The 26,989-nt window shown below is 42.4% G+C and overlaps 1 protein-coding gene across 2 annotated transcripts in view; it reads left to right on the plus strand.

The window, feature by feature from the left end:
- The window catches only part of PALM (paralemmin), a 142,121-nt gene that overhangs the window by 97,387 nt on the left and 17,745 nt on the right, over positions 1–26,989 (plus strand). For both annotated transcript variants that reach the window (XM_089673563.1, XM_089673564.1), the window contains exons 2-4: positions 13,444–13,489; positions 14,597–14,677; positions 17,495–17,625. In XM_089673563.1, the coding sequence (XP_089529689.1) occupies positions 13,444–13,489; positions 14,597–14,677; positions 17,495–17,625 (258 nt within the window). The remainder of the gene's footprint in view (positions 1–13,443; positions 13,490–14,596; positions 14,678–17,494; positions 17,626–26,989) is intronic.

The raw sequence follows: 26,989 nt of genomic DNA on the forward strand, positions 1-26,989 counted from the left end.
TTCTGTATATACATACTGTATATTTTTTAAATATATATAGTATTTTTTTTTTTTTAGATTTTCTTTAAAAAATTGCGTTATAAAACAACCATAAATTCTTATTACATCATACACATACACTTTATCCCCCATTGTTAGCCCTGTTGTCCCTAACAACAACAATTTCAGTTGCCTTTGTACCCTATATTAAAGCCAAAACCAACCCTGCGTTCCAGAGAAGATATAGAAGCTACATACAGGTAGATAGGTCTAAGGATTTGCTGACAGAAAAGAGAAGTGAGATGTCTGAGTATCTGGATATGGATGACAGGTATGAAGAGTTGCACTTTGAGACATAGAAGAGAGATAAGAAGTATGGGAGATGCACACAGAGAGGAGAGAGGTAAGAGGCCACGAGAGATGCACACACAGAAGAGAGAAATGAGATGTTCCAGGAGATGAACACACAAAACGGAGGAGTGAAAGGTCCCAGGAGATGTACACCTGGGAAAGAGGAGTGAGAGAGATGCACACAGAAGAAGGAGGTGAGGGGTCCCAGGAGATGCACATAGAGGAGAGAGGGATGATAGGTCCTATTAGACACAGAGGAGAGAGGGGTAAGAGGTCCCAGGAGATGTACACCTGGAAAAGAGGAATGAGAGAGATGCACACAGAAAAAGGTGAGGGGTCCCAGGAGATGCACATAGAGAGGAGAGGGATGAGAGGCCCTATTAGATACAGAGGAGAGAGGGGTAAGAGGTCCCAGGAGATGTACACCTGGGAAAGAGGAGTGAGAGAGATGCACACAGAAGAAGGTGAGGGGTCCCAGGAGATGAACATAGAGGGGAGAGGGATGAGAGGTCCCAGGAGATGCACACAGAGGAGAAATTTTGAGAGTACTCCAGAGATGAGAACAGAGGAGTGAAGTTTGAAGTTCCAGGAGATGCACCCAGAGGTGAGAGGTCCCAAGAAATGCACACAGTGGAGGGAGTGGTGAGACATCTCAGGAGACACACACACAGAAGAGAGAGGGTTGGGAGCTTGCAGGAGAAACAAAGTAGTGAAGGGTGATAGGTCCCAGGAGATGCACAGAGAGTTGGGAGGTGAGAGGTTCCAGGAAATGTACAGAGAGGGGTGATAAATCCCAGGAGATGTACATAGAGGAGGGAGGTGAGAAGCCCCAAGAGGATGCACATAAGAGGTAAGAGGAGTCAGAGATTCCAAGAGATGGACACATTATTATTTTTTTTATTACAGGTATTTGTATAGTGCGGTCAGTTTTACGCAGCGCTTTACATATATATTGTACATTCACATCAGTCCCTAACCCTCAAGGGGCTTACAATCTAAGGTCCCTAACTTACATTCATACATACACATACTAGGGCTAATTTAGACAGGAGCCAGTTAACCTACCAGCATGAGTTAGGAGTGTGGGAGGAAACTGGAGAAGTCAGAGGAAACCCACGCAGTAACAGGGAGAACATGCAAACTCCAGGCAGGTGGTGCTGTGGGTGGGATTTGACCCAACGACCCTAGTACTGCCAGGCAGAAGTGCTAACCATTTAGCTACTATGCTGCTCATACATAGAGGAGAAGGTTGGAAAGTCCCAGGAGATGCACACATAGAGGAGAGGGGTGAAAGGTCCTAGGAGATGCAGACAGATGAGATATGGGTGAGAGGTCCCATGAGAGGCAGACATAGAGGAGAGAGAGGTGAGAGGTCCCAAGAGATGCACACAGAGAAGTGAGAGGTCCCAAAAGTTGCACACATAGCAGGCAGTTGAGAAGTTCCAGGAGATGCACATAATGGAAAGGGCAAGGGGCCATAGATTCTGTACACAAAGTGTGTGTGTGTGGGGGGGGGGGGGGCAATAAAAAAGTGCAATCCATAAAACATTTGCACTTACCCAGAGGTTCACATCTTACAGAGAGTTAGAAATCCTAAGCATTTCAGAAACACCTCTCTACTTGTCATATATTAATTTTAGTGTATAAAATGCCAGAGCAGAATTGATAAACTGGAATTATTCAGAGCCAATTCAAGCTTTGTCCTGTTGTATAAGATAAGTTACGAATATAAAAAAAAAAATTGTTTTTTGCTTACGTTTTTACTATAGTACCATGGCCATTATTTATTAACCACACCAACTTCACTTAGAGAATATTTATTTAGCTACATATTTCATATGTCTTCTGTTGAAGTACAAGCCTTTTTTGTTTTCCGTAGCATCCAATCACATTCCAGCTGTCCTTTAGAATATTTAGCGTAAGCTAAATAATGAAAGCTAAAACTTGACAGTTCCTTCAGGCAATGGCTTAGTGATGTTGTACCCTCCATGCCCAAAATTCAGCAAGATGTCATACAAGGTCAAAAGTGGGTTTATTGTATAAGTATGATTGTGTTCATATTTTCATACAGACAACAGGCTGATTTTAAAACTGGGACTGAATTTCGCATGTCTGATATAGGTCATCTGATTACTTCCAACATTAGAGTACATTTGCAGATGGATAAAGACACATGGTAGAGAGTCTTGATAGCAACACTAACTAGCAAAGCAGTGTTAAGGTGTAAGAGGGATAATGCAGTACAATGCAGGCTAAGAAAAAATTATACAGAAAAACCCTAATGTAGACTAACGACAAAGACACTATAAAAAACGCAGTATCCTTCATATACATTAAAGTGTTTGTTATAAAAATAAAGACATACACATTTCCAAATGTTTTATTCCATTAAACATACTGCAATTACAGAAATATATCTGCTTACGTGTCAGAATTATAGTATGCTCCTACCTTCCTCTTTGACATGACAACACAGCTCTGAACTCTTAAGCACGTGGTGTCAGCCCTGCCTACTTCATTTCTGATAGATTATAAAGCGCACAAACCTCTTCTCCCTCCTCATCTAGATCAGTGTTTCTCAACCTTTCTTTCAGTCAAGTCACCCTTAAAAATGATGGACAGTCTTGAGGCACCCCATTCTAAAATGGGGTGACTCAAGACTGTCCATAATTTTAAAAAAGCACCAAATTCTAAAATGTGAAAAACTATTCTAATAGCAGTAACATTCACACTTGTAGGACTCCCAACATTAGAGGTGAGTTATTCTTCCAAAGCACTTTTGCACACTGTTACTGAGTAGTATTCCAATGTTTCTCTTCTATTCATCACTGAGCTAATGTGACCCCAGCACTGACAGAGAGGGGAAGGGGAGGGTCAGACTAGGATGATGTGCAGGCAGCTGACATGCTCCTTAACAACTGATGATGTCATTGGTTGTCAGGACGCCAGCGGCTAGAAGGTCGTAATGGTGCACAATGAAAACCTGTGACTTTGTGTAACTAAAAGTCAGACTTGTACCCGCTGGCTTGTATACAAGTTTTGGGCAATTTTTAGACATTTTGCCAAGGAACCCCTGAAGAAACCTCAAGGCACCCCAGGGTGCCTGGGCACCATGGTTGAGAAAGGCTGATCTAGATAAGCCCTCCTTGTGCACAGACAGAGAGTACAGGAAGCTATCAGCTCAGAAGGATTTCTGGTAAAATCTTTAGATTTTTTTTGCACTTGTCAAACAGATTTAACAAAACACTTCCAATGGTATATTTAGCATACCAAAAGGAAGCAAATAGGAGAAGTTCATTGTTTGGGTTTATTTGTACTTGAATTTGTTTCAGCAAATGTATATAGGTTTCTAAGAAAAGGCAAATAGAACAGTCCTGATTTTCACCAATAGGGGTGTGATTTTTTTTTTTTTTTTACGCACCAGTGAAGTATTTTTGAAAAGTACTTTTGTTCACAATCCCCCTCCTTTTCCCTAAGCGTCTGGTCTTGTAATAGTGCCAAGTGATTTTTTTCTTAAGTCAGTACAATTCACCATTCAGTTGCTGTATTTAGTAAGTGTCCATGTTTGAGACTGTAAACAATAGAAACTACGTGGGTATACAATCTCATAGTTTCTGAAATGCTAAAGATGGTTGTTATTCTTTTGTGGGGTTTTTTTTTATATGTAGCTGTCCTATATAGGAGGGAAAGAGGAAATTCAGCTTCAAGAACTTTGTAGGATGTGAATACATCACTGTTTTTTTTTAAACACAATATGGGAGTACGTAATATATCCAAAATATGGTGCACTTAAAGAAGGATCCTCATTATAAGTAAAAAAAAGAGATGTTAAATCCCCCAGGTAACCCAGAACTGAATACTTGTCCCGTCAAATTCTGTGCCCTAGTCGCTGAGCTGCCGATAGCTTGGCCCACCTCCCTTCACTGCATTATCCTTTCTCCCTACCCAAATCCCCCCTCTTAGCACAACCCCTCCCAATCCCCCCTGTTAACACAATTCCCCCCAACACAAGTCCCCCCTAATCCCACTCTCCTAGTACAACCCCCAACCAATTCCCTCTTCTAGCACAAATTACCCCCTCAAATCCCCCTCCTAGCACAACCCATCCCAATCCCCTCTCATAGCACAAATCCCCCTCAATTCCCCCTCCTAACACAGATACCCCAATCCCCTCCCCCAGCACCTCCCTCTTCATTCAATCCCCCCACCTAGGACAAATTCCCCCCTCTAGCTAAAACCGCTCCCAGCATAAAATCCTCCTACCTTACCCAACCCCCCCTTTTATCACAAATCCCACCCCCCCAGACCTCCCTCCTATTCCTAACACATATCCCCCTATTCCTTCTCTCTACACAAATCCCCCCCCCCCTCCCATCATCTGCATTATCCATCCCAGCACAAATAGCCTTTCACTATGGAGAGCAGCTGTGGCTGTGCCCTAGGCAGCAGTGCACCCTAGACGGCTGCCTAGTTCACCTAGTGGTGGCACTGCCTCTGGCTCCCATTCATAAAACCACAACCCAGAAATTACATTTATCTGAGAGAGATTAATGTAGTAGCTGTCAGCATGTAACTTTTTATTTCTAAACCACAGTATAGATTTTAATGGGGGCAAGATACATGTGCAGTGGGCCCCCTGGGAGGGATTTAAAGCAGAAATCCAGTCAAATTTATGTTTTTTTTTACCAGGCAGTAGGGCTTTGTCTCCACTGCATGAATCAGCTGCTCATTTTTTCTAGAAATGAGGACAAAGCTCACTTACCTGACCCACCGATCCTACGGAAAACCACGCTCTCCTGCAGCCCAGCGGTGGACTGTTCCTGTCTATGGAGCGTACATTGAGTGTGCTGACGTCAGGAACAGTCCATTTACAAGACTGCTGGACTGCGTGGCGCAGTAGCCGTAATGACCGGTCTTGTGCGGGGAGAATTGGTGGGTCAGGTTAGTATATCTTCGGTGTTCTCTCCCCTAGAAAAAAATTAGCAGTTAACCTGTGCAGTGCCAGTACAGCCCCACTGTACAGGCAAAAAAAATGTTTTCCCGAAATTCTGCCTTAAAATGATTGTAAACCCTCACCTTGTAAAACAACCCATTCAGTTTAAAATAGAGATGAAAGGCAAAACATTTGTGTGTAGATATAAAACACATTATATACACCTTTTTCCCCCTTTTTATAAGTGACCACATTCCCTCTGTTCTCTGCTGAGTAAGAGCTAGGGGAGGAGAAGCAGCAGTACACTGATCTTCCAAGTGAAAGCCTGTGCAGGGAGGGTGTGTCAGCAAATGTCTGATCATTGGAGGAGAGCAGGCTGAGTTCCCAGCACAGCTAGAGAACTGACCATGCTGTGCTCTCAAGCCTAGTGTAGTCAGTTGATAATAAGAAAGCAGAGGGACTGGCAGGAATACCAGGGATTTCACAGAAAGGAAGCAATACAAAGAGAACAGGATAATTTATCATGCAAATTCATGGTACAGCAGGCACATGTCAGAAACATGATATGTTGGGTTTACATACTATTTACCAAAGCCTTTTTAACTTCTGATGAGCGTTCTTCTAACAATGGTAGATCAAAAAACTAGAGTGTTTGCAAATATATGGTGCAATGGAAAATTGGCAATGACGACAGAGCAGTAACAGGCATAAATAGAACAGTACAATAATAGGCAAAGTAGTGACATATATAAAACAAGAAATTGTTGTGGAACCAGCAGGCCGAACTCAGAAGTTAAATTTAGCAACTGAAGTATCTGTGTGTTTGTATGGGTGAAAAATATTATTAGTTGAGTTGTCATAGGTATAAGGGGAATCCTTTCTTAGCCATGATTTAAGTGTAACTAAATTCAAAGCTTTTTTTAGTGTTGGATAGAGTGGAAAGGGATTAGAACCCTTGTCAATTTTATATGTCCAATCACAGAATGTCTTGTATTCTTTGAAAAGATTACAAGACTTTTCTGAATGGAGGAGTTACAGAGCAAGAGGCCTGCTATGAATGCTTTGCTCCAGCCCTGTCAGTTTCACCACTGGAACTTCAGTAATGACTTCACTATCATTTTTCAAGAAAGATGTAGCAGCCATCGGTGGGGCACCTTTCATTAGAGGTACATATTGTTACCTAGCTAATGCCCCAATAACGTTTTAGTCTACAATTCAGCTGTAACTGCAGTAGAGAAATCAGATCAGTAGCCTGGCTCTACAAGGCTATATAAATCACAGGACTGGATGAAAAAATACAGATATTTAGTCAGCTTCCATATATGTATTTCAACTGTGAATTAAACTGTTTGCCTAGAGCAGTGGTGGCGAACCTATGGCACGCGTGCCGCAGTGGGCAAGCAGAGCACTTTCTGTCGTCACGCAAGCCAAGTCGCCCCAGCAGCCGAGCATCAGATAACAGGCACATAGGGGCCATGCGCATGCTCGGAAAGGAGTAGTAATCCAGGCGATGACATCACGAGCTGCGACTCCTTAGCCGCGACTCATTCGAGTTTTCGCTTGGCCGGTCAGTGCACTGCCAAGGATATCTACAGTATATTGGACTGGCTGCAAGTTTTCATGCACTTGTTTATATTAACACAAGATTTTAGCTTCTGCTGGTGGCTAGTGGAATATTGCCCCCTTTTGCTGGTGGTCAGTGGCACTTTGCACCCTTGTGCTGATGGTCAGTGGAACTTTGCCCCCTTGTGCTGGTGGTCAGTTGAACTTTGTTCCCCTTGTGCTGGTGGTCAGTGGAACTTTGCCCCCTTGTGCTGGTGGTCAGTGGAACTTTGCCCCCTTGTGCTGGTGGTCAGTGGAAATTTGCCCCCTTGTGCTGGTGGTCAGTGGAACTTTGCCTTCTTGTGCTGGTGGTCAGTGGAACTTTGCCCCCTTGTGCTGGTGGTCAGTGGATCTTTGCCCCCTTGTGCTGGTGGTCAGTGGAACTTTGCCCCCTTGTGCTGGTGATCAGTGGAACTTTGCCCCCTTGTGCTGTTGATCAGTGGAACTTTGCCCCCTTGTGCTGGTGGTCAGTGGAACTTTGCCCCCTTGTGCTGGTGGTCAGTGGAACTTTGCCCCCTTGTGCTGGTGGTCAGTGGAACTTTGCCCCCTTGTGCTGGTGATCAATGGAACTTTGCCCCCTTGTGCTGGTTGTCAGTGGAACTTTGCCCTCTTGTGCTGGTGGTCAGTGGAACTTTGCCCCCTTGTGCTGGTGGTCAGTGGAACTTTGCCCCCTTGTGCTGGTTGTCAGTGGAACTTTGACCTCTTGTGCTTGTGGTCAGTGGAACTTTGCCCCCTTGTGCTGGTGGTCAGTGGAACTTTGCCTTCTTGTGCTGGTGGTCAGTGGAACTTTGCCTTCTTGTGCTGGTGGTCAGTGGAACTTTGCCCCCTTGTGCTGGTGGTCAGTGGATCTTTGCCCCCTTGTGCTGGTGGTCAGTGGAACTTTGCCCCCTTGTGCTGGTGATCAGTGGAACTTTGCCCCCTTGTGCTATTGATCAGTGGAACTTTGCCCCCTTGTGCTGGTGGTCAGTGAAACTTTGCCCCCTTGTGCTGGTGGTCAGTGGAACTTTGCCCCCTTGTGCTGCTGGTGAGTGGAACTTTGCCCCCTTGTGCTGGTGGTCAGTGGAACTTTGCCCCCTTGTGCTGGTTGTCAGTGGAACTTTGCCTTTTTGTGCTGGTGGTCAGTGGAACTTTGCCCCCTTGTGCTGGTGATCAGTGGAACTTTGCCCCCTTGTGCTGGTGGTCAGTGGAACTTTGCCCCCTTGTGCTGGTGATCAGTGGAACTTTGCCCCCTTGTGCTGGTGGTCAGTGGAACTTTGCCCCCTTGTGCTGGTGATCAGTGGAACTTTGCTCCCCTTGTGCTGGTGATCAGTGGAACTTTGCCCCCTTGTGCTGGTGGTCAGTGGAACTTTGCCCCCTTGTGTGGGTGATCATTGGAACTTTGCCCCCTTGTGCTCGAGGGCCCGGGGTCAGTAGGAGGCCCCATGAGATGCCCCTGGTAGATTTTCATAGGCTTTTTTGAGTTTGGGCAAGGCCACAGGGGCCCCATGATCCCCTATTGCCCGGGGGCCCCATGAGTTGTCAGTCCGCCCCTGCCCTTGCACAGCCATTTACCGGGAAGATCAGTGTGTTGGTGTTTCTCCTCCCCCAGCTCTTATGCAGCTCAAAACAGAGGGAATGTAATCACTTATAAAAAAAATGAGGAAAAAGGTGTTTATAATTTTTTTTATATCTATACACAAATGTTTTGCCTTTCATTTTTATTTTAAACTGAATGGGTTGTTTTACATGTTGAGGATTTACATATACTCTAAGGCTTTGAACTTCAATGAAACCATGGCCAAAGCCAAACTAATCGGAAGGAGAAGGTTTGAGGCAGTGGTGACCATCCTACAAATGGTCATGAAGCAGGATGTGCAATCACTGATGCAGTAAACATAACTCAGATCCATCGTTCAGGCAATTGCAGGCTGCTCTTTACTCAGCTCAAATCAGTATCCATGACACAGAAGGAAGAAACATTAGATACGCAGGTCAGAAGCAAGGCGGAAACCACTGCCTACTAAAAATAATGTGAAAGCTTGTATACAGTTACCCACATAGCACCTGGATCTCCTTCAAATCTTCTGGAAGAATGTTCTTGGACAAATGAGTCAAACTGTTAAGTATTAGGATGTGCAGCTATCAGTGCCGCCCCCCCTGAAAAGCATTCCACAGTGGATTGCCATTTAGAGGGAATGAGCCCTGGTTCACACTGATTCGGTGTGGTACATTGCATGTGATTCTCACAGGAACCGCACCGCATTCCTGTGCAAATCACATGCGATTTCTGTGCGGTGCAATTTGAGCCATACATTTTGTATGGCTCAAATCGCACCGCATCCGCACCAAAAAAGTGCAGGACCCTTTTTTTTGTCCTCCCCAGAATCAGATCGCATGGGTGTGATCTGATTCTGCACATCGCACCGCGGTTTGTGTACTGATTTCAGGGTGTTGTTAACTTAAAATACACACCCGCAATGGTTCGCATGAACGGGGTGTAATTATGATGCATTGCAGAAACCAGTGCGAATGCCACACTGCATCAGTGTGAACCAGGGCTGACTGAGTTCTGTGAATGGGTCACACTTGGTATCACCTGCCAAATTGGATATGCTGCTTAATTTTTCTTGAGGCCTTGGCATGTGTACAGCCTGGAGTGGCTGCAGCTCCTTCCTCAGGAGGGCAGTTGGGGTGGTAAAACTGCAGCTCAAACTCCTGCTGTTTTCCCTGGTTGTCCATGTGAATGAGCCCTTATCAAAGACAGGGACCCCATAACAGCCTTTCACACAATGAACCTACTCAGGGCAGCTCAGTGGCTAAGTGGTTAGCACTTCTCCCTAGCAGCACTAGGGTCGTTGCTGGTAGGTTATTTGGCACTAGTATGTGTATGTATGAATGTGAGTTAGGGAGTTTAGGGCTGGTTCACATCATAGAAACGCAATCCAGATACGTTCCGGATGCGTTTCCACCTGTGCGTTTTTGGCGCATTCCGGTGCGTTTTTGATGCGTTACAGTGCGTTTTTAATGTGTTCCGGTAAATTTTTTCCCCTCTCTTTTTCTTCAGTTTAAATAGGGCATGTGTATTCCAGTGCATTTTTGGTGTGTTTTTGATGCATTTCACTGCGTTCAAGTGCAGTTTTGTAAAGGAAAAATGCAGCCTGTTCTACTTTTTTCCTGTGACCAGAACTCACTGGAACTGCAAGCACTGATGTGAACTATGACATTGACAACCATATAACCCACTTTCTGTGCTTTTTGGATGCAGATAAAAAAGCAACTGAAATGCATACAGTGTGAACTGGCCATTGTATGCTACTTGAGGGCAAAGAGTGATGTGAATGTACAATACAGTATCCGTAAAGCACTGTTTAAATTAACAGAGCTATATTAGCATCTGTAGTAAAAAAAATTAAAAATATTGAGATGTTTAAATTACCCCTAGTATGTGTGTGCATGTGGGATAGGACCCTTAGATTGTAAGCTCCTTGAGGACAGGGACTGATGTGAATAAATAATATATAAATAATAATATGGAAGCGCTACGTAAACTTGACAGTGCTATATAAATGGCTGTAATAGAAACCAATAGAACAGGGGTAAACGCAAGAACAGGAATGGTAGAAAATAAACCCAATTAATATATCATTTTCTCAGTCATAAAATGGCAGTTATGTTTACAATAATGTGTACCAAATATTAAAAAAAAAAAAAAAAAATGAGGAAAGACTAATATTATAGATAAATCACTGACACTTGAACAGTATTTCATTTTGTTTGTGATCATGTTGTCCAGACATATAAAGAAACAATTATGTACAGTGGATATAAAAAGTCTACACGCCCGTTAAAATGTCAGATTTCTGTGATGTAATAAAAGAAACAAAGATAAATAATTTCAGAACTTTTTCCACCTTTAATGTAACCTATAAACTTAACAACTCAGTTGAATAACAAACTGAAATCTTTTAGGTGGAGGGAAGTAAAAATAAAAAACTAAAATAATATGGTTGCATAAGTGTGCACACCCTTAAACTAATACTTTGTTGAAGCACCTTTTGATTTTTTCCAGCACTCTGTCTTTTTGGGTATGAGTCTATCAGCATGACACATCTTGCCTTGGCAATATTTGCCCACTCTTCCTTGCAGAAACACTCCAAATCTGTCAGATTGCGAGGGCATCTCCTGTGCACAGCCCTCTTCAGATCGCCCCACAGATTTTTGATCGGGTTCAGGTCTGGGCTCTGGCTTGGTCTTTCCAAAACTTGAATCTTCTGGTGATGCCATTCCTTTGTTGATTTGGATGTATTCTTTGGGTCGTTGTCGTGCTGAAAGATGAAGTTCCTCTTCATGTTCAGCTTTCTAGCAGAAGCCTGAAGGTTTTGTATTGACTGGTATTTGGAACTGTTCATAATTCCCTCTACCTTGACTAAGGCCCCAGTTCCAGCTGAAGAAAAACAGCCCCAAAGCATGATGCTGCCACAACCATGCTTCACTGTGGGTATGGTGTTCTTTTGGTGATGTGCAGTGTTGTTTTTGTGCCAAACATATTTTTTGGAATTATGGACAAAAAGTTCAACCTTGGTTTCATCAGACTATAACACATTTTCCCACATGCTTTTGGGAGACTTCAGATGTGTTTTTGCAAAATTTAGCCAGGCTTGGATGTTTTTCTTCGTAAGACAAGGCTTCCGTCTTGCCACTCTACCCCATAGCCCAGATATATGAAGAATAAGGGAGAATGTTGTCACATGTACCACACAGCCAGTACTTGCCAGATATTCCTGCAGCTCCTTGCGACTAAGAAAATGTCAGGAAAAACATACTAGAACAGCTGAACTGTATTGAGGTTAATCAGAGGCACTCTAAATGATAGCAGGTGTGTACTGACTCCTATTTAACATGATTTTGAATGTGATTGCTTAATTTTGAACACAGCTACATCCCCAGTTATAAGAGGGTGTGCACACTTATGCAACCAGAGTATTTTAGTTTTTTCATGTTTACCCCCCCCCCCCCCCCAAAGATTTAAGTTTGTTTTTCAACTGAGTTGTACAGTTTATAGGTCATATTAAAGGTGGAAAAAGTTCTGAAATTATTTATCTTTGTCTCATTACTCACAGAAACCTGACATTTTAACAGGGGTGTGTAGACTTTTTATATCCACTGTAAGTCCATTATTGCCTTCAATAAGCTTTGTTTGGTGAGCAGTAATCACTGAAGTGGCAAGGAAACTTGTCTGAATAGTTCCCTCAATCTCTGTGGTTGAAGGTATAAATGTTCATCGTTCATATGATAGAGGGGTTCGAAGACATACACATTAGTCTGTAAGCAGGAGCGGACTGACCATTTGAGCACTCAGGCACTGCCCGAGGGCCCGGGGTCAGTAGGGGCCCCATGAAATGCCCCTGGTACCTTTTATAGGCTTTTTTGGGTGTGTTTTGAGTGTGGACAAGGACACAGGGGCCCCATGATCCCCTATGGCCCGGGGCCCCATGAGTTTTCAGTCCACCCCTGGCTGTAAGAACACATTCTGGGGTATATGAATGGCCCAGAATCTCAGAGGTCTCTGGAGTACTGGGTAGTCAACCATATGGAGGTTCTCCATGGTTGAAATCTGCAATAGTTAGTCATCTGAGGTGCATTTTTTTTTTTTTAGGGCAGGGCAATGCACATGAGATCAACTCACTGGTGTGAATGGCTCAGGGCTGGGACAAGAGGTGGGCGGGAGGGGCAGCTGCCCTGGGCACAATGGTTTACTGTAGGTATAAGTGTGCCTTCCTCCTGTTAAAAGGCTTACAGGAGTAGTAATTTTGTCGAGTGAGTGAGTGCTGGACATAGGATCCCCTAAACTTGCAAATCATGAGTGGGGGGCGCAGTTTGGTATCTTTGCCCTGGGCGCTGGATGACCTTGTCTCAGAACTGGAATGACTCCTATGGAAATGCATTGCTTTTACAACATATATGTGCTGACGTGTTGGGCAATGCTTGCCAGTTCTTCTAATGTGAATGGACTCTAAAGTGGCTGTATTAGAATGTGTACCTTTGATCTGTGCCTCCATGCACAATTCCTCTAATTCGATTTGGAGATTCAGTTGCAGTCTCTGCTTTTAAAGGTGCTGCAACCATTTATTAAGAGCAAGTGAGCCATTAGAAACTATAAATGCCTATTTTATTAACTCCCACATCAAGCAGCAGACAGAAACGTAATTATGTCATAATTTAATCTTTATCATGCTGCATACGTAAACTACCACTATGAATATAAAGGATCTGATCAGCTCTAAATTACCTCAAATGTGGTGAAAATTCAACAGTGACAAGTCCCATTTCACTATGTTCATTATCCATGATTAATTCCCGTATTCGCATGTGCAACTTGATCATCTAGGTTTAAAAAAATTCATTCTCTTCTGGTTTTTATGGAGCGTACAGCCACCTCCCCTACAATTGATTTTTTTAGTTGTTGAGTTCTATGACCAGATACATCTATTGATGGTTATGTACACACATAAATGCTGACATAGTAACTCCACAGCAGGATTAGTGTAATATGTAGGTATTTTTATTTTTAAATAACATTTATTGCTATTCTTTTTCAGGATCAGAGAATCACAAAGTCAGCAGGAAAGGCTGCAGATGATAGCGGTATGTACAGGGGGTGTATGACAGCATGTGTTCTTGTCTGAGTATACATGAATGTGCATGTTACTTGTCATTGAACATCAGCCTATGACCGGCAGATGTCACTGCTGCTAAGGATATTCTTTGACAGCTAATGCATGGAGAGCACTCTCAAGGAATTTTAAATTCCAGCAAGTCTGATCTAATTAAGAGAAATGTGTTTCGACAGTAGGGTCAAGGTACTAAGGTCACACTCATTCTGCTTATTGCATGCAGACTTTTAGATACATTTATTTGTACAAGCAAAACATGATCTATATTCATTTAGCCGTGTGTGTGTGTATGTATGTATATATATATAAATATATATATATATATATATATATATATATATATATATAAAATGTATATAAAACACTTGACAAATTGTATATATTGTTACTATTGTTACCACTAATTGTAATGTTAGATAATGATTCCCACATTGCTATTCTACATGTTAACAAAAAGTAATGACCTGCTGTGAGTAAGGATCTTTTATGACCCATTTGTAATGCATTTGCTTTTCTGTGGACCTTTTTGTCTACCTTACGGAAATCTGGTGCACACCATTCTGAGTCTTGAGTAAGTAAAAAAAGAATCCCCCCTAAATAAACACGTGGTTGAAACAATAAACCTGTCCTCCCACTATCCCTCCTCCATCACTTTGAAGCACACTGATTATTCATTAAGCTTTTCTTTTTTTCTTTTTTTTTGTAATCATGTAATATTTATGTATACTGATAGGGTCCAGTAGTTATTAATCATGAAACATGATTAATAAAAAAAATATAGAGACAGGGGATAGCAGTTTGCATTCACACTGTCATTTTGGTCTGCAGGCAGTCATAAATGCAATATTGTGTTTTAGGAAATGAATCTTTTATGGAGTGAGAACACCAGCTAATTAGCGCTGCAGGCATGCCCATCATCCCAAATTTTATCACATTGAAATACATTATGATTATACAGACTTAGGTGCATGAAAACAGTGATGAATTTTATTTAATTTAAAAACAGCTAATTTGTATTCACTTTTGTAATATGTATCGATACATATAGACTTATGTCATATATTCACATTTATCTCAGGAGAAAAGGAGACGTCAAGTTGAAATTGAGAACAAGAGACGTCAGTTAGAAGATGACCGGAGACAACTGCAGCATCTTAAGGTAAACGTTGTTATTTTGATTATTAATAATAGTAGCTGTATAGTTGTTATGTATAAAACTATAGTGTTTGGTATGATTTTAGGAACCTGGATTTGGCTTCATTCATCTCTGATTTTGGCAACCTTCCTGTACTTGCCACTGCCCCTCAAAACCATAAATTGCTTATGTAATTTCCAAGTTGGTAAGATTGTAGAAAAATCCAAAGCCTCCCCCCCCCCCGCACTCCAGCATCCAGGCCTGGCAACTGTTGGGTGGAAGGCTCTATTAGGTGAACCTATTACTGAGTGAGCAAATTGAAGGTTCAAGTAAAGGGTTAGGTTGGGGTAAAGTTTAGTAGTAAGGATAGGATTAAGCATAAGGATTAAGCTAAGTGTTAATTCTCGTATTTTGGTCAAGTGTTGGGGGGTTGATTTTAAGGCTTGGGTAAACTGGATTTTCTTTTTAGACCAGTGTTTCTCAAAATTTTCTCAATCAAGACATCCTTTAAAATTCAGTACAATCAGAGGCACCCCATGTAAAATGTACAACACTAAACTAAAAGTTTTACATAACATAGCACCATCCACACATGTAGGACACCCAATGTTAGAGGTGAATTTTTCTTCCTAAGAAATACACCTTTGTACACTGATGCTGACCGGTATTCCAACATTTCTCTTCTCCCTCACTTGTCTCCCTCACTCAGCTTAAGTGACCCCAGTGGGGGGGGGGGGACAAGGATGTAATTGCAGGTTCTCAAATCCTCCTTATCAACCAATGACATCATTAGTTTATATGATGACAGCAGCTAGAAAGTTGCAATGGTGCACAATGAAAACCTGTGGCTTTGTGTAACTAAAAGGCAGGCTTGATCCACCCTCTGGCTTGTATACAATTTTTGATAATTTTTGGCAGTTTGCCAAGGTACCCCTGAAGAAACCTGAATGCACCTCTGGGTGTCTGGGCCCCCTGGTTGAAAAGGTTGCTTTAGACTATACAGTCTTCGTTGATTGCTTAGGGATTATTGCTAGGTTGCTTTTGTTATCAAAACTTTTATTTTCTATTTATTTTTTTATTAAAACTTTTTTTTACTATTACTACAGTCCATAACTTTCACTTAGGGGATTTATCCTGCTTCTAGGCTTGCCCCAGGCAGTGGCACACTGTGGGGGGAATTTACAAAAACTGGTGCACTCAGAATCTGGTGCAGCTGTGCATGGTAGCCAATTAGCTTCTAAATTCAGCTTGTTCAATTACACTTTGACAATAAAACCTGGAAGCTGATTGGTTCTATGCAGAGCTGCACCAGATTTTGCATCATGCAGTTTTAGTAAATAATCCCCTGTGAGAAATTTACTGGGAGACAGAAAGACTTTGAGGGCTGTAGAAAAAATTACATCACAAAGAGGGAAGCCATTAGTATGTGACCAGTAAAACGGTTGGACTGCATAAACCATTTTTATTCCAGGTCTGTTTGGGTTAGAGCTATCTTCTGCACGTTGTCCTTTTTACTGTGTTAAAAACCCAGTGAAAGACAGCTCAGTCCATGGACATCACTAGTATAAGGGCACTGGTTGAAAATACTCCACATTTCGGACACAGCCTGCTGTTTTCTATGGGGCGGTCGGATGGAAACGGACAGCCTGTCTGTTTCCATCTGACTGTCATCCAATCCGCTGGATGGATCCCCATACATCTGTTTTTAGTGTACAGGATTGGATTGGACACTGGCGGGTGTCAGCGGACACCCGCCGCTCCATAGGGAACTATGGATGGTCCGACCGGGTCTGCCTGAAAAACTGACAGGTGGACCCAATCGGGCCATCAGTGGGAAAGGGACCTTTTATGGTGTCCTCTGTCCCAAGCCGTGACCACTTGTTTTTTTCCTGCCACCTGTTCCCCTCAGACCTCAGATTAGAGAGGCAATTGTAATAGAAAGCTGGGGGCACTCCTAGGCGTCTCCTCGGCTCTGAAGTCATACATCACCATTGAGGGGAGACCTGGGAGGACTTTACGAACTCTGCTGGTCACCAATCCATCTGAGGTCTGTGAATATATTTGTGCAGAATTTCTGCTGGGGGAGATTTTAGCATAGAGAGAAGATTTAGGCTTAGTGGGAGGTGGATTTGTAATGGGGATAAATTTGTATTTAGAAGCAAAGGGAATTTTTGTTTGAGTAGGATTATAGCTTGGAGGATAAATTTGTACTGGGGAAGGAGGTGAGTTAGGGGCATTCTGTGCATTACCCAGTCCAGACCCCTTAACACTATGTGTTACATACTCCTGACACCTGTGCACTGTACATTTTGTTCATTTGACCCCTGAACTCTCTCTGTTACATTCTTCCGACCCCTGAATGCTGTGCATTATACTTTTCTGACCCTTGAGAGTTACATACACCTGACCGCTGAACTTTGTGCATTATACTGTACTCAACCCTGCACTTTCTGTGCTAGATACTCCTGACCCCTGCACTCTTGATATTACATATTCCTGACCCCTTCATTCTTAGCATTACATATTCCTGACCCTTCCATTCTATGGGTTACAAGCTGCTGACCCCTGCATATTGTGCAATACATATACATGAGTATTATCAGAAATATCACTTTGGGATTGATCTAGGGAGTTAACTGATTGCCTTTGAGGGGATCAGGAAGGATTTTTTGTTGATGTCGGACTACTTGTTTTGAGGATGCAATATGTTTTTATCTTAATACACTTTTTGCTTTTCTTCTCTTTGTTTTGCCTTTTTGAACTTCAATGTAACCATGTATTTTTATTAAACAGTTTATAATATTTTCTTCACTTAATTCAATTCTCATTGTCTTTATGTAGTCTAAGGCTCTACGAGAGCGCTGGCTTCTTGATGGAGCTCCAGCTTCTACCCCGGAGGAAGATGAGGCCACGAGGAGACAGATGCAAGAAGATGAACTGAAGACCCGGGAGCTTGAGGACAACATTCAGAGGTATGGGATTTCCTATCCTGAAACAAACATATAGAAAAGTACAAAATCCTAAATGTATGTCTGCATAATAATTGTAAATAAGTAAATTGTGCAATTTTTTATTTTGACATAAACAAGGCAGTTCACACAAACAAGCATAAAAGCATAAGAACACAATACATGGCAGCAAACAGATCTCTGACATCCCTGCCTATCTCCTGGCAATAGCAAAGGTGCCTCTGCCATCTCCTCTTATCTCAGTGCGCTCAGTGGGGTGGGGCACTGAGTAATTTGTTGTGCATTTGGAATATACAATAAAAAATAATTCAATATAATAATTCTTTGAGAGTGCATGCAAAAAAAGAAACAAAAACTATTCAAACAGCAACTGTTTTATGGCTAATTCCTGTAAATCCAGAGATTTTTCTGATGACTGACGAGTGAAGTATCAGAAGATGATGGAGGAAGTTTATAAGTGAGTGAGTCTACAGTGAGCTCAATGCATTTAGAACTAGAAATTTACAGTATACGTTTGTTTGCTGTTTTTTGCAGTGAAATTGAATCATGATCTAAAGCAGTGGTCTTCAAACTACAACCCGAGGGCTGGATGCTGCCCTTTGCTTGCCTTTATCCAGCCCTTGGGGCACTATTTCTCCCCTTGACATTACATTGGGGCATAATTCATACCACTGAAACAAACAGTGGAGTACTATTCCTCCTACTGAAATCAATGGTGGGGCACTATTCCTCCCACTTTCTCCAAGGATGGGGCACTATTCTTCCCACTGACACCAATGATGGGGCACTATTCCTTCTATTGACACCAACAATGGGGCACTATTGTTCCCACTGATACCAATGATGGGGCACTATTTCTTCCACTGACACCAATAATGGGGTACTATTCATTCCTCTGACACAAATGAGGGGCACTATTCCTCCCTCTAACACCAATGATGGGGCACTATCCCTTCCAATGAAATCAACAATAGGGCACCATTCCTCCCACTGACACCAATAATGGTACTCTGTTCCACCCATTGACATCAGTGATGAGGTGTCACCTTCATTTTTAGTTCAGGAGAAAACTAGTATCTTGTTGTAGACCCCTCAAATGCCTTTTCTCCTGACACTTCTATATTAGGAGGCATGTCCAGCCTGTGTCAGCTTTTCACTGAAATGAGAAAACCTGTTCAACAAATACAATGTTTTACAGTATGTGGTGACATTCAGAAATATTAATGTGATTTGTGTACAATGTAATTTTATGATACCGTAGCTTTTAGTGTGTCACTAACCCTCTGCCATTGCTCACGTTTACTGCCTTAAAGTGGTCTCAGGTAATACACAGAGAGGAAATAAATCCGCCTACAGGTTGTACCTGTTTATCTGCAGCCATTTGTCCTGTACATCCTTGTAAAACTCAGAGATGTAAACGATTTTTCATGGACTCACAAAGCAGGGGGCAGGGAGCTGCAGTTACATACTGTACAAGATCTCTAACAGCTGATTGGAGGAAAAAGCCCCCCCCCCCTTTCACACAGTACACAGGAACAGAGCTGAGGCTGTCAATCTGGTGGAGCTCCCTCCCCTGCCACCTTTTTAACTCTTGGCATCAGAAAATGACACTGATAGCAGAGAAACTAGACAGTAGAGAAAAATGAGCCTTACTGCTTTGGAAAGAGGTAAATAAACACTATAGAAATATGTACTTTATTCAGATTTCAGGGTTGAGGCTTACAAATGCTGCACTTTACTAAGACATTGCAGCGGCTGTCAATACTGTATGGATTGTATGAGTCAGTCTTGAGTGCTGATCAGCCATTCATTGGGGGCTTTGTACATTCTGAATGAATACAAATATTCCTCTAATTGGCTGAAAAGTTATGTAATCCCTGCGTCTCCACCTCAGCCAATCAGAGGAAGCTTAATATTCATTCAGAAAATAAAAAGCTCTCTGTGAATGGCTGACTTTTGTTCTGTGAGTAGTTTTGTGTCTACACTCATCTCTTAACCTCCTTGGCGGTATGATTCTTTCCGATTTTTGGTGCTGAAAGCGGTACCATTTTTTTGGAAATATGTAGTTTTTTTATTGTAGGCCTGTAATTCTTAGGAATAACTCACTGAAATCTGTCCGAACAAGAGTCTATTAAACATCCCGGGTAGGATAAAATTTGAAACACGTAATCATAAATTATAATTTAATAAATAATCATAAAAAATAATAATATAATAAAAATACATTTAATTCAATAATATAATCAAACCAAAAACACTGAAATGTGAAATATAGCGCCAAGTTAGCACATTGCTGAGCAAAGTCGCAAAATCGTTTTCAGTGTCTGATGACGAATTTCCCCACAAATCATTATCGCTCAATTCTGCAAGTGGTTCTGATTTACTATCGCTGTTCACCTGGCTGATCTAAACTGCTTTTGACCTAAAGAGACACTTTTTGGACGCCATGGACGTTTCTCAGTTTCCAGGCAGAAAGAACAGACAAAATGCAGGCAGGGCACAGGACAAAGCATTAGGGACAAGATGTATGTGAAATTGGTTGAGACAGCAATGTTTTACTATGTAAAATGTAAAAAAAAAAGAAATTTTTTAAAATTTTTAAATTTCCCGCCGCCAGCGGCGCCCGTACGTCCCGACGTCACAGGGACAGGACACAGAAGCCGGATGCCGGCATCGGCCGGAGGAGATGGCCGGGGACGCTGCAGGGGACACATCGTGGGAGCGCAGGGTAAGGTAAGTGAAGAACAAATGCCGGAGCAGTGCCGCATGGTATTCCCGAGTGTAGCTCGGGGTTACCGTTTGTGGTACTGAAATGTTACCCTGAGCTACACTCGGGAATACCGCCAAGGAGGTTAATGGTATCTAGGGAGGCAGCCATGGTTCTCACATAAACTGGACTTTAACCAGTTGCCCTCCGCCCTATAGCAGAAATACTGCTGAACGGAGGCAGGGCTGTGCAAAATCACGTATAAATACGTGATATGCATTTCCGGATAAGGGGCGCATGCCACCCTATCCACGCCGCCATTGGCGGCTACAGATGTCAATCACTGTGTCCCAGCCGGAGATTCTCTTCCGACACCCGGCGATCGCCAAGTAACACTTGCAGGGGAGAGACCTGTGTGTAAACAACACAGGTCTCTCTCCTGCCAGCAAGGACATGCTTCTTTGTATTTCTCTGCACAGCAGAGAAATATACAGTAGCATGTTTCCCAAGTAAAACACACATGCATAGTAAAACAGCACAACCCTTTGATTGCCCCACTTGTTAACCCCTTCCTGCCCGGTGTCATTAGTATAGTGTCAGTTCTTTTTATTAGCACTGATTGGGAGTGTGATTGGGATGTCAGTGACAGTTTGTCAGTTCCCACCCAGTGTCAGAATGGCCGCCACAGTCCCGCAGTCCCACTATACGTTGCTGATCTCTGCCATTATTAGAATAAAAAAAAATTTAAAAAAAATTCCAGTATATATAACGCCATTTGTAGATGCTATAACTTTAATGTAAACCAATTAATTTATATGTATTGGGATTTTTTTTTTTTAACAAAGACACGTAGCAGAATAATTTTGGCCTAATTTATGAAGAAATTAGATTTTTTCAAATGTTTTTACTGGATGTTTTATAGCGAAAAGTAAAAAATATTGGGGGTTTTTTTCAATGTGTTTTATAGCACAAAAAAATTAAAAACGCAGAGGTGATCAAATACCACCGAAATAAAGCTCTATTTGTGGGGAAAAAGGACATAAACTTCATTTGGGTGCAGCATTGCATGACCGTGCAATCGTCAGTTAAAGTAACGCAGCGCCGTATCACTAAAAAATGTCCCGTTCCTTTCAATTACACAGTGATAGGTGTTTTACACAAGAAAAATACTGTAAGTGTGTCGGCTTTCAGTTTAGCTCACAGAACAATTGAGTACTATCTGTGATACTTTGTTTTTGCACTAACATCCAAATTTTTAGGACAAGCTTTCGGAGTGTGTCCTCTTCTTCAGGATCCAAGCAGTACTAATGCACAAAGTTTTAGCAGAATGTTAAGTAAGACAATCTCCGAGGAAGGAAAACACACACGCACAAACATACACAGCAATGGTAATTAAATTAGAATAGTTCAATGTGTTCACACACTTTCTGAACAAATCTCAGGCCCAGGGGCGGACTGACCATTTGGGAACTCGGGCACTGCCCGAAGGCCCGGGGTCGGTGGGGGGCCCCATGAGATGCCCCTTGTACCTTTAATAGGCTTTTTTGGGTGTGGTTTGAGTGTGGGCAAGGACATGGGGCCCCATGATCCCCTATTGCCCGGGGGCCCCATGAGTTGTCAGTCCACCCCTGCCAGGCCTTGTAGAAAAAGTGTTAAAACCATCAGCCATAAATACTGCTAGTTTCCTGCAAGATGCAATGGATTTTCTAAACAACAATATACAGCAATTACCACCAAATACACTTCTAGTCACTATGAATGTACAATAATATCCCTCATAAAGATGGGATTGTGGCAGATTTTTATCATTCTCACCTAGCCACAAATACAGCACGGAGAATGTTACATAGCTCATTGAATTCATTCTTCACTCACAAATACTTCACTTTTAACCTCCCTGGCGGTATGATTATTTCAGATTTTTGGTGCTGAAAGCGGTACCATTTTTTTTGCATGGAAATATGTATTTTGTTTATTGTGGGCCTGTAATTTTTAGGAATAACTCACTGAAATCTGTCCGAACAAGAGTCTAGTAAACATCCCGGGTAGGATAAAACTTGAAACACGAAATCATAAATTATAATTTAATAAATAATCATAAAAAATAATAATATAATAATAAATTGAATTCAATAATATAATCAAACCAAAAACACTGAAATTTGAAATATAGCGCCAAGTTCGCACATCCCTGAGCAAAGTCGTAAAATCATTTTCACTGTCTGATGACAAATTTCTCCACGAATCATTATCACTCAATTCTGCAAGTGATTCTGATTTACTATCGCTGTTCTCTAGCTGGTCTAAAACCGCTTTTGACCTAAAGGGACGCTTTTTGGAAGCCATGGACATTTCTCAGTTTCCAGGCAGAAAGAACAGACAAAATGCAGGCAGGGCACAGGACAAAGCACTCGGGACAAAATGTATGTGACATGGTTTGATACAGTAATGTTTTACTATGTGATTTTAGTGAATGTCACTTTTTGTCATTTTTGAATTTCCCGCTGTTCTGTCCCCCGTACGTCCTGGCGCTCACGGGGGACGGAACCCAGATGACAGATGCTGGCATCCGCCGGATTACATTGCCAGGGACACTGCAGGAGTGACATCGCGGGAGCTCAGGACAAGGTAAGTGACTGAGGGATCGCGGAGCAGCGCCGCATAGTATTCCAGAGTGTAGCTCGGGGTTACCGCTTGTGGTACTGAAACTTTACCCCGAGCTACACTCGGGAATACCGCCAGGGAGGTTAACTATGCCATCTATCTTCAGTGTATTGGTACTGCTATGGGAAGTAAAATGACACCACAATATGAAAACTTATTTATGGCTGACCTGGAGGGTACTAATGATCTATTGATGCCATTTTCATCATATAGACAAAACGTTAAGAAAATCTAAAACAATTTTGCTGATTGATCGACACCTTTCACCCATCAATCAAACTAAAAAATGGACTATTCAAACATACAGGGCAATTTCCTAGACACCACAGTACACATCAGGCATGACAAGCTGCACACCTCAATATACAGGAAACCCACTGACAGACGCAACTATCTCCATAGTTCCAGTTTTCTTCCCCAACACACCACATGGACCATCATATACAGCCAGGTCATCAGATACCACTGAATATGCTGAGAGCCAGAAGACAGAAGTAAACATCTCATAACACCCGCAGACTCATTCCCTAAGGCTTGGATCAAACCTATGCTTTTTGCTTTTGATCCAGTTTTAAATGCTTTTTGCATTGTGCTTTGCGTTTTTACCGCGTTTTGCTTTTTTTTTCAGCTTTTTTTGGTAAAGTGGAAATTTTTGTTTCTGGGCAAAAAATGCGGCAAAAACTAAATATATGCGTTTCAACAGCTTCTCCATTGAACTCTATTGCAGCAAAAACACAGCTTTTTTGCAGCTCAAAAAGTCCCTGACTCTTTCCAAAAACGCAGCAACTCAAAAAATAGATGTGAACATGTCCCTTAGGAAACCATGTTAAATGGACTATAGTGCGTTTTTGCAAAAAGCATTAAAAACCGCATTGGTGTGAGCCAGGGGTTAGAAGGGTTACAAGGACAAAACTATCATTGCAAGCGTAAACACAGTCTTGATAGAAAATCTAAAGGGAAAAAAAACAAATAACATGAGCAATAAATAATAATCTCTAGTAACCACATAAAATCCAACACAAAAAGGGATAAGAAAGATAATTAAAGGTTTACAACCCTTCATAACAGAGGAGGAAACTGAAAGAAATATTCCAACAACCCCTTAATACTGGCTTTCAGAAAACCATTCAATCCCACACAGAAAACAATCAGCAGAAAACTTCATTCTGCAATAAAAAGCGCTGCAAACTGTGCAACCAAATCAAGTGAAACAAATGGGAACTTCAGCATCACTGGATCATACAGCTGTACCTCTAGAAATGTTGTCTACTTCATCCAATGCAAAAAATATAGCAAAGGATCTTATTTTGGCAAAAACAAGACAAAAGTTGCCAAAAAAGAATGCATTTACCCAGACATACCATCAAGGAACATAGGGAAGATGATTTCTGCATGACTGTGGGACATTTCTCACAACTTGACTAGACTTGAATGTTTTGGGTCTTAGGCCAGGTCATGAGAGCCCATTTATTTGTATGGACTCCCGTGCCCCAGGACACGAAGGGAAGAAGTTCCTGCACTTCTTCGGAAATCGCAATCCGCACGGAGACCGAGGTTCCCAGTACTGTTGCGATTTCCAGTGTGGGCGGCGTGCCATTAGAATAAATGGCACCTGCCCGTGGGTTCTGCATTCCTCTGTGTGGGTGGTGCGGCTGCAGGTATTTGTGCGGGCACCACCCGCACAGATGTGAACCAAACCTTAAAGGGAACTTTAAAACTACCCAGGAAAGGCAAACATTTGAAGTAAGAATGATAATCCATCCTATTTGACACAAAAGATATTGGACTACATTTACAATCATCCTCACTTCTGTGACTCCCCCCTCCCCAGTCTATAGCTCTCTTTCTATCTCTGCTGCGTACAGTTTTTGTTCTTCCTCGGAGATGATCTTATTTTACGTTGTGCTAAAGCTTTGTGTATTAGTACTGCTTGGACCTTGAAGAAGCGAAAGCTTGTCCTGAAATTTTGGATGTTAATGCAAATAAAAAAAGTATCATGGACAGTACTCAGTTGTTCTTTTTGCATGTGCACTAATACGGCTGAGATTACCTCTAGCAATTCAGCTCACAGGAAGTGAGTAGGTATTCTAGCAAAATCAGCAGGTATTTTCTGTGCTGGCTGAAAATGTTCTTACCCTAAAAAACAAATGCAGCCACCATTTCTAAGGACTATTAGGGTGCAATATATTACATTTTTTGTTCTTGGATTAGATATCCTTTAAAAGATTCTAAAGACTCATTTATTTTTTTTTTTGGAAAATATAAAATATACCTACCTGCTGTGTGTAGTGGTTTTGCACAGATCAGCCTGGTTCCTCCTCTTCTCCACCGCAGGCTCTCCTGGCCCCTCCCTCCTGTTGAGTGCCCCAACAGCAAGCAGCTTGCTAAGGGGGCACCCTTTGCTCCGTTTGTCCATTCACACACAGAGCTGTGGCTTGGACCCGCCCCTTCTCTCTCCGTATTGGCTGACTGGCTATGATTGACAGCAGTGGTAGCCAATGGCTCCCACTTGCTGTCTCAACCAATGAGGAGGCAGAGATCCGGGCAGCTGAAGCTGTCGTTCACATTGCTGGATCGTGATGAGGCTCAGGCAGGTATTGAGGGGGCTGGGGGCACTGCTGCACACATGAAGGTAAAAAACGTTCAGCCTCTTCAACCACTCTAAAGTGGTTCTTAAGGTCTTTACCTTCATGCATTCTATAAATGAATGTAAAAAACCTTCTACAGCCCCCCCCCATCCATACCTGAGCCCCCTTTGATCCAGCGATGCGCACAATAGCTTCGGGTGTATGGGGACTCTCCCTCTTCATTGGCTGAGACAATCACAGCTAGTGAGTCAATGAGGAGAGTCTGGCGGGGGGGAGAGGGGGGCTCGCTATCTGTCTTATGGATGCGAGCACTCAGTGGTGCCCCCAGGGCAGGCAGCTTTATCTGGGGGCACTGCTCAAGGGGGAGGAGTCTGCTCACCAGTGGGGGACCCAAAAGAAGAGGATTGGGGCAGCTATGTGCAAAACTACTGGTAAGTATGGCATGTTTGTTATTTTATTTTATTTTTAAAACAACCTTTAGTATCACTTTAATATTTCTACTATGAAAATAAGGTACATGTAGAATTGACCTGCTGCTACTCATATTTATTATTTCATGTTTAACTGACCAAAAATTATATACACTATATTGCCAAAAGTATTGGGACACTGCACCAAACCATTGGATTCAGGTGTTCCAATCACCTCCATGACCACAGGTGTATAAAATCAAGCACCTAGGCATGCAGACTGCTTCTACAAACATTTGTGAAAGAATGGGTCGCTCTCAGGAGTTCAGTGAGTTCAAGTGTAATACCGTGATAGGTTTCCACCTGTGCAACAAGTCCATCCATGCAATGTCTTTGCTACTAAATATTCCACGGTAAACTGTTAGTGGTGTCATAGCACAGTGGAAGCAACTGGGAACAACAGCAACTCAGCCACTAAGTAGTATGCCATGTAAAATGACAGATCGGGGTCAGCACATGCTGAAGCACATATTGTGAAGAAGTCACCCACTGTCAGCAGAGTCAATAGCTAAAGACCTCCAAACTTCATGTGGCCTTCAGATTAGCACAACAACAGTGTGTAGAGAGCTTCATGGAATGGGTTTCCATGGCCGAGCAGCTGCATGCAAGCCTTACATCACTAAGTGCAATGCAAAGCATCGGATGCTGTGGTATAAAGCACGCCGCCATCGGACTCTAGAGCAGTGGAGACGTGTTCTCTGGAGTGACAAATCACACTACTTTGTCTGGCAATCTGATGGATGTGTCTGGAAGTTGCCAGGAGAACGGTACTTGCCTCACTGCATTGTGCCAAGTGTAAAGTTTGGTGGAGGGGGGTTATGGTGTAGGGTTGTTTTTCAGGGGTTAGGCTTGGCCCCCTAGTTGAATTGAAGGGAACTCTTAAGGCATCAGCATACCAAGATATTTTGGACAATTTAATGCGCCCAACTTTGTGGGAA

Source organism: Staurois parvus, unplaced genomic scaffold, assembly GCF_062004578.1.
Source record: "Staurois parvus isolate SC_StPar_1 unplaced genomic scaffold, SC_StPar_1.0 ptg000141l, whole genome shotgun sequence".
Lineage (NCBI taxonomy): Eukaryota > Metazoa > Chordata > Amphibia > Anura > Ranidae > Staurois > Staurois parvus.